The sequence below is a fragment of the Rhagoletis zephyria genome, unplaced genomic scaffold, assembly GCF_001687245.7.
Source record: "Rhagoletis zephyria isolate East Lansing unplaced genomic scaffold, Rhagoletis_zephyria_1.1 Rzeph_scaffold_00830, whole genome shotgun sequence".
Classification (NCBI taxonomy): Eukaryota; Metazoa; Arthropoda; class Insecta; order Diptera; family Tephritidae; genus Rhagoletis; species Rhagoletis zephyria.
Genome location: NW_016157914.1, coordinates 43,788 through 57,218, shown reverse-complemented (window position 1 = coordinate 57,218; position 13,431 = coordinate 43,788). Strand labels below are relative to the sequence as shown.

The following is a 13,431-nucleotide window of genomic DNA, read 5'->3' as shown; positions in this document are numbered from 1 at the left end:
TACTATTTCCTTAGAAAGTTTTTTCACAAAACTTTCGTACTTACTTGCATTTTTCTCTCACTGGGAGTAAACGTTGGCTTACTCTATACAAATTTGGTTATTGGCAAGTTACTGGATACTTTCTTACTGCAAGCTTAAGTCTAACATGAACCAGATTAGAGCTGTAGCAAACCGTATGTATTCGCTACTGAGTAACGGGTTCAACCCCTGACTGAAGTACCGAATCGTTACTCACACAGCAATCTCGTTACTCGCATTTTCCGTATATGCACCATTAACATGAACCAATGCAACACAACATATTGTGCGGGAACGAAACTATTGCGTGTATATGTATGTACATGCATACATATGCACGAACGAACATTTTCTTATCCTAGGAGATTTGTTGCGATGATTCGTGCGCGGTTCAAGTGCTTGTATCAAAAGTAACGATACGAAAAATACGGGTGTTGATTGGATTAGGGGGAAATTTTCCAGGCTTTGAAAAAACAGGGTGATGAGGGGGTGTAGTGGGGGTCCCCCTGATTTTAAACTGAAGGCCCCCCTCCGGAGGCTTATAGTTCTTAAGTAATTTATAGTTAAAGTTGCAAAAAAGTGTACTTCAACCTCACTTTTTCCTTTGAAGAGCGAATTAACTGAAACTTCCGTGCTGCCACACATACCAAATATGTTGAAAAATAAACTGAAAACGGAAACAGTGAAAACGCACGTTTTTGAATGTTTTGCATCACGTGATTTTTTATTACAAATTTTCACTTTGTAAAAAAATATTGTTTTACTTTGAAATTTATATATTTTATATACTTTATATTTCGTAATGCCTAACAAAGTATTTTTGGGTAAAGTTTTCAACGACCTGGCATTACATACTTCGTTACTTTTACAGCTCTAAACCAGATCACATAAGAAGAGTAGCTATTTGTAATTGCAGATATGCAATTTCTATTACAGCGGAGAGTTTCGTAAAAACTCGGATTTTTTGGCGTATTCGATGAGTATTAACATTAGCTGGCGACCCTACCGAAACTCTACAGCGGTCGCATCGGCAAGTTTTCTCCATTGTATTTCGTCATAGAAGAGTAACTAGCTAAAATCTATAACTCGTTTCATAATATTGTCAGCGTTCTCGTTTTAACACCCGGTTTTACCTATTGCTATTTAGTTTTATGGTTATCGCTTCTGATCACTTCGTAATTGCCGTGGTATTTGGCGCTATTGACTACGCTGCTGGCAGCGGCAGCGCTCCCGGCATTTTGCTTTGTCTCCTTTGCTTTCACGTTTTTCAATTATCGCTTGATTCTTTTCTTGATTTCTCTCACTCTCAATGTCGAAAAGTGTTGCATTTTCGGTATTTGCTTCAAGTGTTTATTTCATGTGTGTGTTTTGCATTGGGTGAGTGATTTATTGAAAACAATTGAATTAAGCGATACTACATAACTAAAAGAAATAGTTTTCAGCGTTTTACAAGCGTGTTTTAAATATATGTAAAGATATTATAGCGTTTACCGCATCTAAGCTGACATTGTTGAAAATCAATATAAATTAGTGTTTTTAACATTTTCTGGTGGATGATTCTAATAGGGACCTTACATGGTCAAATTGTTTGATCAAACTCGTGCGTATGGGTTGGTGAAATTCTGTACGTATGAAATTGATGGCTGTTTGACCAAACTCGTTTGACGTGTGCTGTAGTCCGTGTAAAGTGCTGCTTGATTAAATTGATAAGCAAAGTGAATAATAACGAAGGATCCGACTGCATTTTAGAAAATTATTCCAAAAATCCCCAAATCTTTTTTATGATGATACAACTTCAAAAAAAAAATTGAAATTTGATGGGGGTTTGTTTGACGGGTTTAATAGGTACAATACACCACACACTAGGTCTGCGTATCGCGAGAACTTGCCTCAGCGTGTATTTGGTCTGCACAGAACTTGTCACATACCGCTTGTGAAATTCAAAAATGTTGGTTTTTAGTCGCCGATGCACAGACCGAGTCAAGGCGAATTTATACAAGGTGGTGTTGTAAAATCAGCTGATTTCTTCGCCTTACATGTATTTTGATTTTGTTTTTACTGATTAGACAGCATACCCATCAAAAGCAAAAACAAAATACATGTAAATTTTGGAGCGAATTGAGACATGTATTTTGTTTTTGTTTTTGATGGGTGTGCGCTGTCTAATCAGTAAAAGCAAAATCAAAATACATGTAAGGCGAAGAAATCAGCTGATTTTACACATCGCCTTGCCACAGGGCTTCCACTAGGAATGTTCGATATCGTATCGATTATTCTGAATATCGATATTTCATGGCACGATAATCGATTTTTTGAATCGATATTCCAAGTTCGATATATCGAAGACATCGATACTTTACCCGCAATATCGATATTTAAGTAGAAATTAATTTTTCATCTACAAAGAAGTGTATGGAAAAATACTAAAGTAGGTTTAATCAACAGCTTGTGTGATTTATTTACCTCTTAGGTTTGACAAACCGCTTGAGTCGACCAACATGCCGTTTTAATCCTCAGTAAATATACAAGATGGAAATAACACAATTAGTTGAGTTGATAAGCAGGTCTAATATTCTATTCAATTGGGAGTAGGATTTTCAACATCGATTTTTCCGATATCGATATTGTTCAGCCCGATATATCGCCATATCGAATTAAATCGATTCATGATATCGATACTTTCTTAAATATCGAACATTCCTAGCTTCTACCAAAGAACGTAAATCTATAGATTTATCGTGTTGCTGCAACCGTCTCCCGAAAATTAAAATATTTTGATATTTTGTAGCTCTACCAGGGAAGCCAACTCGTATGGAATTCCCCGATTTCCGGGGAATTTCAGTTTGTGAGGGGAATGGACCGTTTTTTTGTGGGGAATTTCAGTTTGCATGGGTAAGCAGGGGATGAACTGTGAGGAATCAGGTGTAAAAAAATTCTTTTTTGCTTCGCTAATTTCATAATGATTTAAAACAGTGGTCGGCAGGCCATAACTCACTGAGCACACGTGTGTTTTACACGTATACGAAGCGGTAGCTGAGCAGTGCATTTAACGCACACAGTCTCAGTTTTGAATCGTTTGAATGCGTTAAAGCGCAGTTAGTCAACGACGTAGCGTAAACGTAGGTTGACGTACGTAGCAGCATATAAAATTTACTGTTGATAGAGCGAGAGAGAAGCAACGGCAACGTCACCGCCATTCGGTGGTGAGTTTTCGTTAACACGCGAGTACCATAAGGTAGATCGTGTCTGCGTTAACCTACGTCTACGTTACGTCGTTGACTGTTTGCGCTTTTATGGTCTGATTATGTCAACTTAACGTAACTTACGGCTCTCTCTTCAAAATGCTGTAAAATGGGTGTTGCTTATAATTGAACAGCCGAAACTTAACGTAACTTAATGCCACGGCGAATTCTGTTTCATTTTGATTCTCTAAGTTCTGCGTTCCGTTAAGTTAAGTTAAGTTGCCATAATCTGGTTTTTAGAATGCCGACCGCTGATTTAAAATAATTAAAGCTGAAATGCCGTGGAATTAGCTGTATGCAGTTTTGTAGATCGTTCAATTCTAGAATAATAAAGTTTCAAATGGGTAAAAATTACCGTTGAATTTTTAGAATTTTCTCTGTAGCATTTGCTTTTATAAGGTCCATTCAAGAGTAAACAAGTAATTTTTAGCAAAAAAACCGAAAAAAAAATATATATATATTTCATGATCCAATGATCGGATCTAAACCAAATTAGTATGGTTAATTAGAATTATCGAAATCGGTTGACGTGGTCCAAAGTTATGCGGTAACATACATAACAAAAAAAAAAAATTTAAAAATATTCCGACAAACTGATAACCTCCTCCTTTTTTGGAAGTCGGTTAAAAATCGTTACGAATTGTTACTAGTACTTGAAAGTTTATACTGGAAATGCATTCAATAACCCAAAATATTTGCAAGAGGGAGCGAATTCGAGAGCGTAACAGCCCGAGAGAGCTGCAAATTTTTGCAAGTAAAAATTTTAAGCAGGAATTTGCAGAAGTCAAAAAGTAAGGTTATGTTTCAAATTCAAATGTAAACAAACTGTTTGATGAAACATAATTAGCGAAATGAAAATATGGATGAAAATTTTAAATCTTTTGTAATAGTTTTTTATTTTTATGACGATGGGAACTATTCCCAACTAAAAAGAAAATTTCGCGCCAAAACTTAACCGCCAGAAGTGTCAAAATGGCTTAAGTTGCAAGTTTTTACTAGTTTTTCGTATAATAACTTATTACAGCATTAATCATACCTAAAATATAGCCGGGGTTTTCCAAATTTTCAAATAAAGGCGAATGATCGAACACCCTAGTTGGTGCTGAAGAAAAGATTACGTTTACATCGGTTAATTACCATTTAAAAGAGCGCCGTTGAACTGCACCAAATTTGCCATATCGGAAAAGTGTTGGTAAAATACCGATTCATTTATCTCGCTATACCAGTTATTATTTTTCAGGGTAACTATTTCATTGTTGGAAATTCAATAGAATAGAATAGAATTAAATCTAAACGCATAAATGACTCGCAAGCACGTAAACCTCGTAAACTTACTTAATTTTGTATGGAAAACCCATTTATTTACGAGGTATACGCGGATGCGAGGCATTTACGCGTTTATATGAATACCGTGACTATATCTACATACATATGTACATATGTATAACCGTATAATCCGATATGTACTGAATGAAGTATGTCACTGCATTTTTATTTAATGCATACTGTAGGTTATTGTTGGGTTACCTTGGTATAAGTTGCACTTTCCAAATGAAAGTCTACGCAACATGTTGCAGTGAAACAAACAAAAAACATTTGCATTTGCAACATGTTGGGCCAACGTGTGGTATGCGCGATTTCTGTGAAGCGAAACATTTATACCCAATAAACCAAAGTTGCCACAAAGGGATTTGCAAAAAAAAAAAAATCTCATAAATCGTGACTTAAATATTGGCAATCTCTCTTAAGCTTTGTGAAGGTAACGTTTTATGCACATACATATGTATGTATGCATGGATGTATTATGTAAATTTGCAAAACAGTAGGTAATTGGAGTGATACATTTGATATTAAAGGGTGCAATATTTAAGCTAATAACAACTTAATTGGTGATTACTGAGTATGTAGTTAATTGACCGAAAACATATGTACACGCATATACATATGTATGTAGGCATATGTACATACATACCTCTAACCGAAATTCAAATCTCATCAAAACTGAATAATGTCCGCAAAAATGTTGCTCAGCTATGTCAAGAAGCAACACTGGTTTTCCATGCTGCTATTGGTTTGCTTGTTTAAAGGACACCCGACGCTTCCTGTTGTGCTGTTAGTTGTCCTGCGAATCAGTCGCAGTCGGTAAACAGTGAATGCAGCATGTGAGAAGCTGCTGTTGAGTCGCGTTTTGTTTGTGTGTAAACAGTTTTGTGTTTATTATATACCAAAAATTTGAATACATACATACGTATGTACTTGTGAAAGAATAAATAATTTTTATTACTAAAAAAAATAATAAAAAGTATCAAATACATAGTTCCGAAATGATATAAGAGAGAAAACAGCTTGAGCGCGATTAAAAAACGGTTTAGCTCAGTAACGGATAAACTTCATAAAAAATGGTAAATAATACTAACTAAGTAAAAGCATAAATAAATATGCCTAAAAAATTTTCAATTAACACTTTCGTTAAAATAAATTATTACAGCTTTTATTTATATTTAAAAAAGTTAATTTCGATGGTTTAGTGCTAAGTGGGTGCTGGGAAAATAATGAAATTAAGTTGAAATCTTAAAATTTCGGATGGTGGGGCAGGCGTGCATGTAAAACACTGGAGGCTTTTACCTCAAACCCAAATGTCGCAAGATTTGAACATGAATGCTCAACTTGAATAATTTACGTAGCCCCGAAAGGACTGCTTAGGTCAAAGGAATCTATAATGTCAAAGTAGGCCACTTGTGATCGTATGAAAATAAGAGTAGGTAGTGGGTTTAAGGGGAATAAAGGGTAAAAAACTATATACACAGCACAGTCTCGAATGCGTTGGGAGCAACATAGGCTGATATCAAGATTCAGGGGGCCTGAATATCAGCCAAACTACTGCAGTTGCGGCCTGTTGCGACAAAATATTTGACTCATGGAATCGATCAGCGCGGCCAAAATTGTGAAATTTATCATAGCTTTTATTGGGCGACATTTTTGTTTATTTACCGAGTGATTAAAAACTGAACAGAAGATTAAAATCTTTATCTGCCTCATCTAGAAGTTATTTTTAACTTTCAAAGGATTTTAATTAGTACTTAAACTACCGACTTTCGAACTAAACTGGGTTTTTAACTTAGTTAGCTATTTGTTTTGTTTTATATACTTAGTATACCACGTTAAAAAATTGGATTGAGTAATTTAAGTTATTTGTTATCTTTAACGGAAAGTGAATAAAAAGTTTTTATTCCACTAAAATCAATAAACTTTTTATCTAAAAATTTGTATGAAAATTCGTTGAATTTTTCTCACTTTCATACAAAGTATGAAAAATTAATAAACAAAAAAAATATTGTCAAAACTGGTACAAATGTCGCTAATCTGTTTTTTTTTATTTTTATAAAACTGTTGAACCGGATTTAACCGATTCTGAAAAATAAAACCAAATCTTTATCAAGGACTCGTTTATCATAATTCATACTACTCGTCGAAGCCAGCGGGTTTTACTGTTCTTTTTCAGTGAAACTGGAAACTCAGCGTGCCACAGGGTCCTAGGCACAACTTTCCCTGTGCTTTTGTGTAAATATTAGTTTTTTTTTTTCAATTATATAAATTTCCCCTGCTAGTATTAGCAATGATTCGTGATTTACAGATTGTACAAAGATGACCGATTAAATAAAAACCCTTAAGTGGGGTGTGAAACAAACTGGCGAAGGTTTATATTATATTTTATAAGGGACATTTTTATGTTTTCATATTCTCTGTATAAAAATTTACCCCTGCAAAATCCAAAGCTCATTTAACGGACAGTTTAAGAAATAAAGGACAAATGGCGTCCTTTATTTTGACAAAAGTTATAAAGGGGGTTAAAATAAAGCACTGCACTTAAAAAAAAAAAAACGACGGATGGTCACCGTAAGTATATCTCCAACCTCCCAAAACTTATTTTTTAATAACTATGTAATGCAAACAATTGGGAGAAAACGAAAAAACAAGGGGTATCTGGAAGACTCCAGCTTGGTGAACAATGTTCGGCGGCGTATGTACATTCAAAATGGGCGATTAATAGATAATAGCTTCTAAGAATTCTTGCTTACATATTTCTAACTCAAACTTACACTTTTGCCTTAACAAATACGGTATAGAAGCAAATTTCTCACTGCTTGCTTTCTTAATTACTGAGCGCAAAGAATATGCAACAGCAAAATTTTGGCTTTGGTTTTTGCGAGTTGCTTTAGGCTTGATTTTTTTTTTTTTTGCAAATTATTTTTCCTTTTGTGCATCATTCAGCCAAATATGTCAAAATGCGCACTACTATGCTCAAATTTGCAGATGTTTTGCGCATTTCATTTTTCCATCGCTGTCGGTCATGCAAGGAATCTGTTATTGTCTGACATTCCCTCTGCTAGGTAACGATGCTGACACCTTTTCAACCGCATCTCAGTCGTAGCATTCAACCGTATTATCGCCTTTTAGTTTTTGAGTGCAACCAAGGACTCTTTTGGTGGTAATGCGTTTTAGAGCGATTTGNTGCAGATGTTTTGCGCATTTCATTTTTCCATCGCTGTCGGTCATGCAAGGTATCTGTTATACTGACATTCCCTCTGCAAGGTAACGATACTGACACCTTTTCAACCGCATCTCAGTCGTAGCATTCAACCGTAAATGCAAAGCAAAACATAACCACGCAGCTCCAAGCAGACAACGACGATGCTTTGTCATAATTGCTGAATATTCGTTGTTCAGCCCAAGTGTTCACACACTTGTTTATATCTAAAATTGCACGATTACTACATGCATGCTGTGTACATACATACATACATATCGCCGATGTTTTGGCGAAACCCCCCATCGACCAGTTATCGGATTTACTTGGAAGGCATTGCCTTGATAGGCGCTATTTTCTCTAGCTATTATGTTACAAATTTGTTATTTTAATAAGGATTTTATGATTTTTGTGGATAAATCTCGATGCCTGGAATTCAGGGTTACCAAATCACATTTTTGCCACAACGGAGATTTAGGCGGTTTTGCTGCAACTGGTCAATGGGCGGTTTTGCAAAAACATCGACGATATGTACATATGTATATATTTGCATTAAACGTATTGCATAGATGAGTACATACATACATACATATGTGAGACCCTGTAGTCGATTTATAGTCTTCCAGTAAACCGGAGTCGGTCCCAATAAACTTTAAAGCCATCCTTTTGCATTACTTTTATCGAATTTTAAAGTTTCCCCTTACCGAAAAAAGTTCGATGGATGGAGTACTTTTTAGTTTAGTCAAATGAAAATGCGCAAAGATTTTTTCTATGAAACATGGGCATAAAAGCGTGCTCCCTAGGTGTACATGGCGTATGAGTAACATTATCTCCTAATTGTTTCTCATTTATTGGCGTTAACTGTATGATTCGCACATACATACGAGTATGTACATTGTCTTCGTAAGTTGCTCTGATGCTCTTAATTGTACATGCGTCGCATAAATTTTTTATTAGCTGCGAAACTTAATTTTAATATTAAAGTTTTACACATCCAACATAGATATGCAGCAATCTTTTGGAAATTCAAATGTTCGCCTTTTTATACCCGAGCGCACTTGTGCACAAGGGTATATTAATTTTGTTCACATAACGGTTGTTTGTAACAGCCAAAACGAATCGAGATAGATATAGACAAATGTATACATAAATGATCAGGATGAAAAAAGAAATCGATTAAGCCATGTCTGTCTGTCCGTCCGTCTGTCCGTCTGTCCGTCTGTCCGTCTGTCCGTGTACACGATAACTCGAGCAAAAATTGAGATATCTCAACGAAATTTGGTATGTAGGTTTCCCTTAATCCAAGGTAGGTTGGTATTGAAAATGGGCGAAATCGGACTTTAACCACGCCCACTTCCCATATAACGGTAATTTCCAGAAATACGAAAACTGCGATATTTTAGTAACTACTGAAGATAATTCACTCAAAATTGATATTTACAATAATTTTTAGACGAAAAATAAGAATATTATAAATTTTTGGAAAATGGGCGTAGCCACGCCCACTTATGGTTACATGTGTATATCTTGGTAACCGCTGCACCAATTTCTTCCAAACTTGGCACAGTTGTTGGCCTTCGCACAGCATACCAAATGGCCGAAAATTTTTAAAATCGGACAATAACCACGCCCACATCCCATATAACGGTAATTTAGAGAAATACAAAATCTTCGATAAATCAGTAAATATTGAAGCTAATTTATTCAAAATTGATGCTTGCAACAATTCTTTACCAAGAAATACGTTTATGGTAAAATTTTGGAAAATGGGCGTGGCACCGCCCACTTATGATCACATATAAGTATATCGGTAACCGTTCTACCAATTTGTACCAAACTCGGTATGGTTATTGTACTTGCCACGTGTAAGCAAAACGTTGAAAATTATTGAAATCGGACTAAAATAACGGCCGCTTCTCATATAACGGTAAATTTCAGAAATGCTTGAAACTTCAATATTTCGAAATTGAAGGACGCTAATTTACTCAAAATTGATACACCCCGGCTTACCATCTAGCGGAAGGTTTCGGAAAGGTGAAAAAACATATTTAATACTTGCGCCGGGTATTTAATGTTCGGCTCCGCCCGAACTTAGACTTTCTTACTTGTTATTAATAATTTACAGTGTAATAAAAGTATGTACATATATATTGTTGTAGAGCAGAATATAAGTTTATAGCTATTCGCATGCATTAAAAAATATATGTACACATTTTGTATCTAGCCTAGTTCATAAATTCATGAAAACTCTTAGCAAAATTAGCAACGACGGATGTTGAAAATTCGTAATTGGGGTCAAAAAGTTTGCTATGTATTTGTACTATAGATATAGGTAAATCCCACGAGTTGTTACATTTTCGGCAAAAACGGGTAGGGACCAAGAGTTTTATGCCGACTCCGAACGGCGATTACACTTTTATGAGAAACTGTTTTCACGACAGAAATACACACGGAGGTATGTTTTTATTTTAATTTTTAAAAATGGAAGCGCAATGGTGCACTCTTGTAGCTTCACAGATATGTTGTATGTATTTGGTGTCAACGTCCATTGCCTCTAAAATAAACATTCTATTTGAAAACTACGAACGTTTAAAACAAAAAAGCAATTATGATATTTTTCGAGTGACAATGAAAAAATTAGTAATTTCGATACTTCTACTTTTTAAGGCTAAAATTGTTCAAATACTCGATTTATTTTTTAATGTACTTTTTTCTGGAACTCCATTGATTGAAATAAATGCAAGAAGAACGCTAACAACACTGAAAAAAAGCAACTCGTGAGATTTGCTCATACAACGAAGTGTTTCCCTTCTACCGTGCCGATTCGTTGTATAAAATTTGTAAGCAAAACAGTCATTTGAATGCCGGAGAAGTAAGGGAAATTTTAAGTATGAATACCACTTTTGAATATTTAAGGAGTACACATATTTCAAGAAAGAAGATAAGATTCACTTCAGACCAACTTGTCGTATTGTGTACCCGGGCGTATGGGTATCTCCGTGTTAAGCGGATACTATTTATTTTAGGTAGAGAACTATTCAGGCTGGAGGCTGGAGCTTTTGGGATTTTTTTTTAAAGCTGCGTTTACAATGTCAACTTAGAGATCAGAAATGTTATTCTGTTTACATTTCACCTTGGAGTCCACTTGATTTCAACTATGAATATGCCCCAGTATGTCTAAGTATAATTAAAGGCATTTAATGACTCTGAAATGAACTTGCATTCTCCTGTTTAAAGTCACACAGATTTTTCATCAATGTCATTTGTTTTTTTTTTTCTTCTATGAGCATTTCTATTTGTCGACTGTGCGAAATAACATTTATCTCAGCGTGTCTTTTTCCGTGTCATATTTGTTGGCATTTTTCGCATTTATGTTGGTCATTTATTATTTCGCCATTTTAATTTAATTTTCTCCTAGGTCACTTCCGCATCAAGCAGTGTGTGAGTTGGCTACACTACGAAAATGCAGTGCCACTAAGCTACAACCGGCTATAGCAAAGACTGCCAAACGATGGCAACAACATCAACAACAATAAGCACAAAACAGTTTATTTCAACATCCTTTTCATTTCTGCAAATGCAGTCCTGGAAAGTATGCATATGTACATTAGGGTGCCCATCGTAAATTATATTTTTTTTTTTAATTTCAAGACCCTACCCCCTAATTTCCTTCCTTTCTATAAGAATTATTATTGCCTATTTTTATAGATTTTTCAAAATCTATTTAGAAGGTCGCGACTGGTCATTTTAGGTCAGAATGTACGGTTTTGTATATTTATCAGTTTTTGAATGAATAGTTTTCATTCAATTTTAAAGATCGAACATAATGTTTTTTTTATTTTCTTGATGAAAACTCCCATCAATCCAAGTCTGACAATGGATTATTATTCATCGTTTTGAAATTGAATGAAAACTAGTCAGTCAAAAACTGATAAATCTACAAAACCGTACTTTCTAAGGTAAAATGCCAAGCGCCACCTCTGAATGACCTTTCCTTTGACCTATTCTCATAAAAAGGAAGGAAATTAGTGGATAGGGTCTTGAAATTAAAAAAAAAATACGATGGGCACCCTAATGTACATATGTACTTGAGTGTATTTGTAAATACATACATATATACTACTATACTATACATACGCACATGCACGGGCATAAGTATGTATGTACAAACGTATGTTGCTAATAGCGGGGCCACAGCAAGCAGCTGTTGGCCGCTTTGAGTTCCATTGTTTGTTGTTGCTGGCAGCATATCTAATGTAGCTGAAACGTACATATTGCACGCCTTGCACTTGATTTATTATCTGTGAAGCGTCGAGCGTTGCAGAAGATATTGCAGCAGAGGAGAGAGGAGAGGAGAGTAGAAAGAGCGCAGTAAGGACGGACAGTCACAATATCAATGGTGTGACCACCACTGTTATTTGTTTTGGGTGTCGCGGTTGTCACAACATAACAACGCAACACTACAAACCAGCTAGACCGCCGACCGACCAGAAAGCTAAGCTTTTGCAACAAATGTGACAACCAGCACCAAAAACAACGACAACATCTACTATTTCTGCAACGGAAGTTACGATTGGGGATTTACTATTGAAAACTTCAGTGAAGCATGCAGCCTTCAGTGTTGTTGTATGAATTTCATGGCATATACGGCTTTTGCAGCATTGGGGGACCGGACCAAATGTGGAAACCCAAATCCTGCATTAAACTAGTGTGTGTTTGTTGCCTTCTTGCTTCGAACTAAAACTAAAGCTAAATCGCATCGAGTACAGTCCTATGTACAAATGTATGTATGTATGTGTATGATTGTGTTTGTCTTTGAGCTTAATTTCCTGGCTCACGTCCTGCACGTTAACTTCGGTGCGGGTGTAGTTGAAATTCAATAGTCCTGCTGCACAATTTCACTCGAGTTTCGTTTTATCAGATGTTCATGTTAGCACACATGCTGTGTTGCTTTCAAAACTTGTTTTGGAAATGCTTCAGAAATTTGCGAGTTTGTAAGTGAAAGTATTTAGCAGCTTCGATCGTACTCGAAAGTTTGGAATCTTCGCCGGAAGTAACGTCAGAAGCGTGAAATATTTGAATATTCATTAAGGGTATAATTTAAACGAATGATAAGTAGGATTAATTAAATAAACTTATGCGAGGAAAGCATATGCGGTGTGCCCTTACACTTACGCTCACATTTTTATGCGATAGATGTGTATGTATTAGGGTGATTGACTCGGTTTTTCCAAATCGGTTTCCACCGATTTTTTTTTTGTGTATCTGCAAGCGCCATTTTTTTTGAAAATTTTGACCGGTTTTTTCCATTTCATACAAATCTTGACGTCTTAATAAGAGTTTAGAGTTTTTCGAAGTTATCAAGGCTTTTTCAAGTTTAAGGGAAACCCCTTAATTTTATCCCAGGTTATTTGGGGATGCACAATATATCAGATTTGATTCCAGTAAATGACCAGAAACTGGATTATGGGCCTCCCGAGTGGCAGTGGGCACATCTAAGCATTCGGCTACGGCGCAAAGTTGGATATTGGGTACCAAAAATGAAGATTAATTCAAAAATAGAATATCAAGGTAAAAGTCAGTTTTTGATACCGAACGAAAGTACATAAAATTCACCATCACTAACTAGATAAATATTTGCCA

At 35.6% G+C, this 13,431-nt stretch overlaps 1 protein-coding gene across 3 annotated transcripts in view; it reads left to right on the top strand.

Annotated features, from left to right (window-relative positions):
- Positions 1-879: 879 nt before the first annotated feature.
- Positions 880-13,431, top strand: part of LOC108361728 (hexosaminidase D) — a 56,333-nt gene continuing 43,781 nt past the window's right edge. Inside the window, exon 1 of one of the 3 annotated variants that reach the window (XM_017614435.1) lies at positions 880-1,395. Coding sequence is in view for 1 of the 3 variants with exons in the window: in XM_017614433.1 (XP_017469922.1) it covers positions 5,660-5,662 (3 nt within the window). In the remaining 2 variants the exon portion in view is untranslated. The other 2 variants (XM_017614436.1, XM_017614433.1) reach the window with 2 other exon arrangements.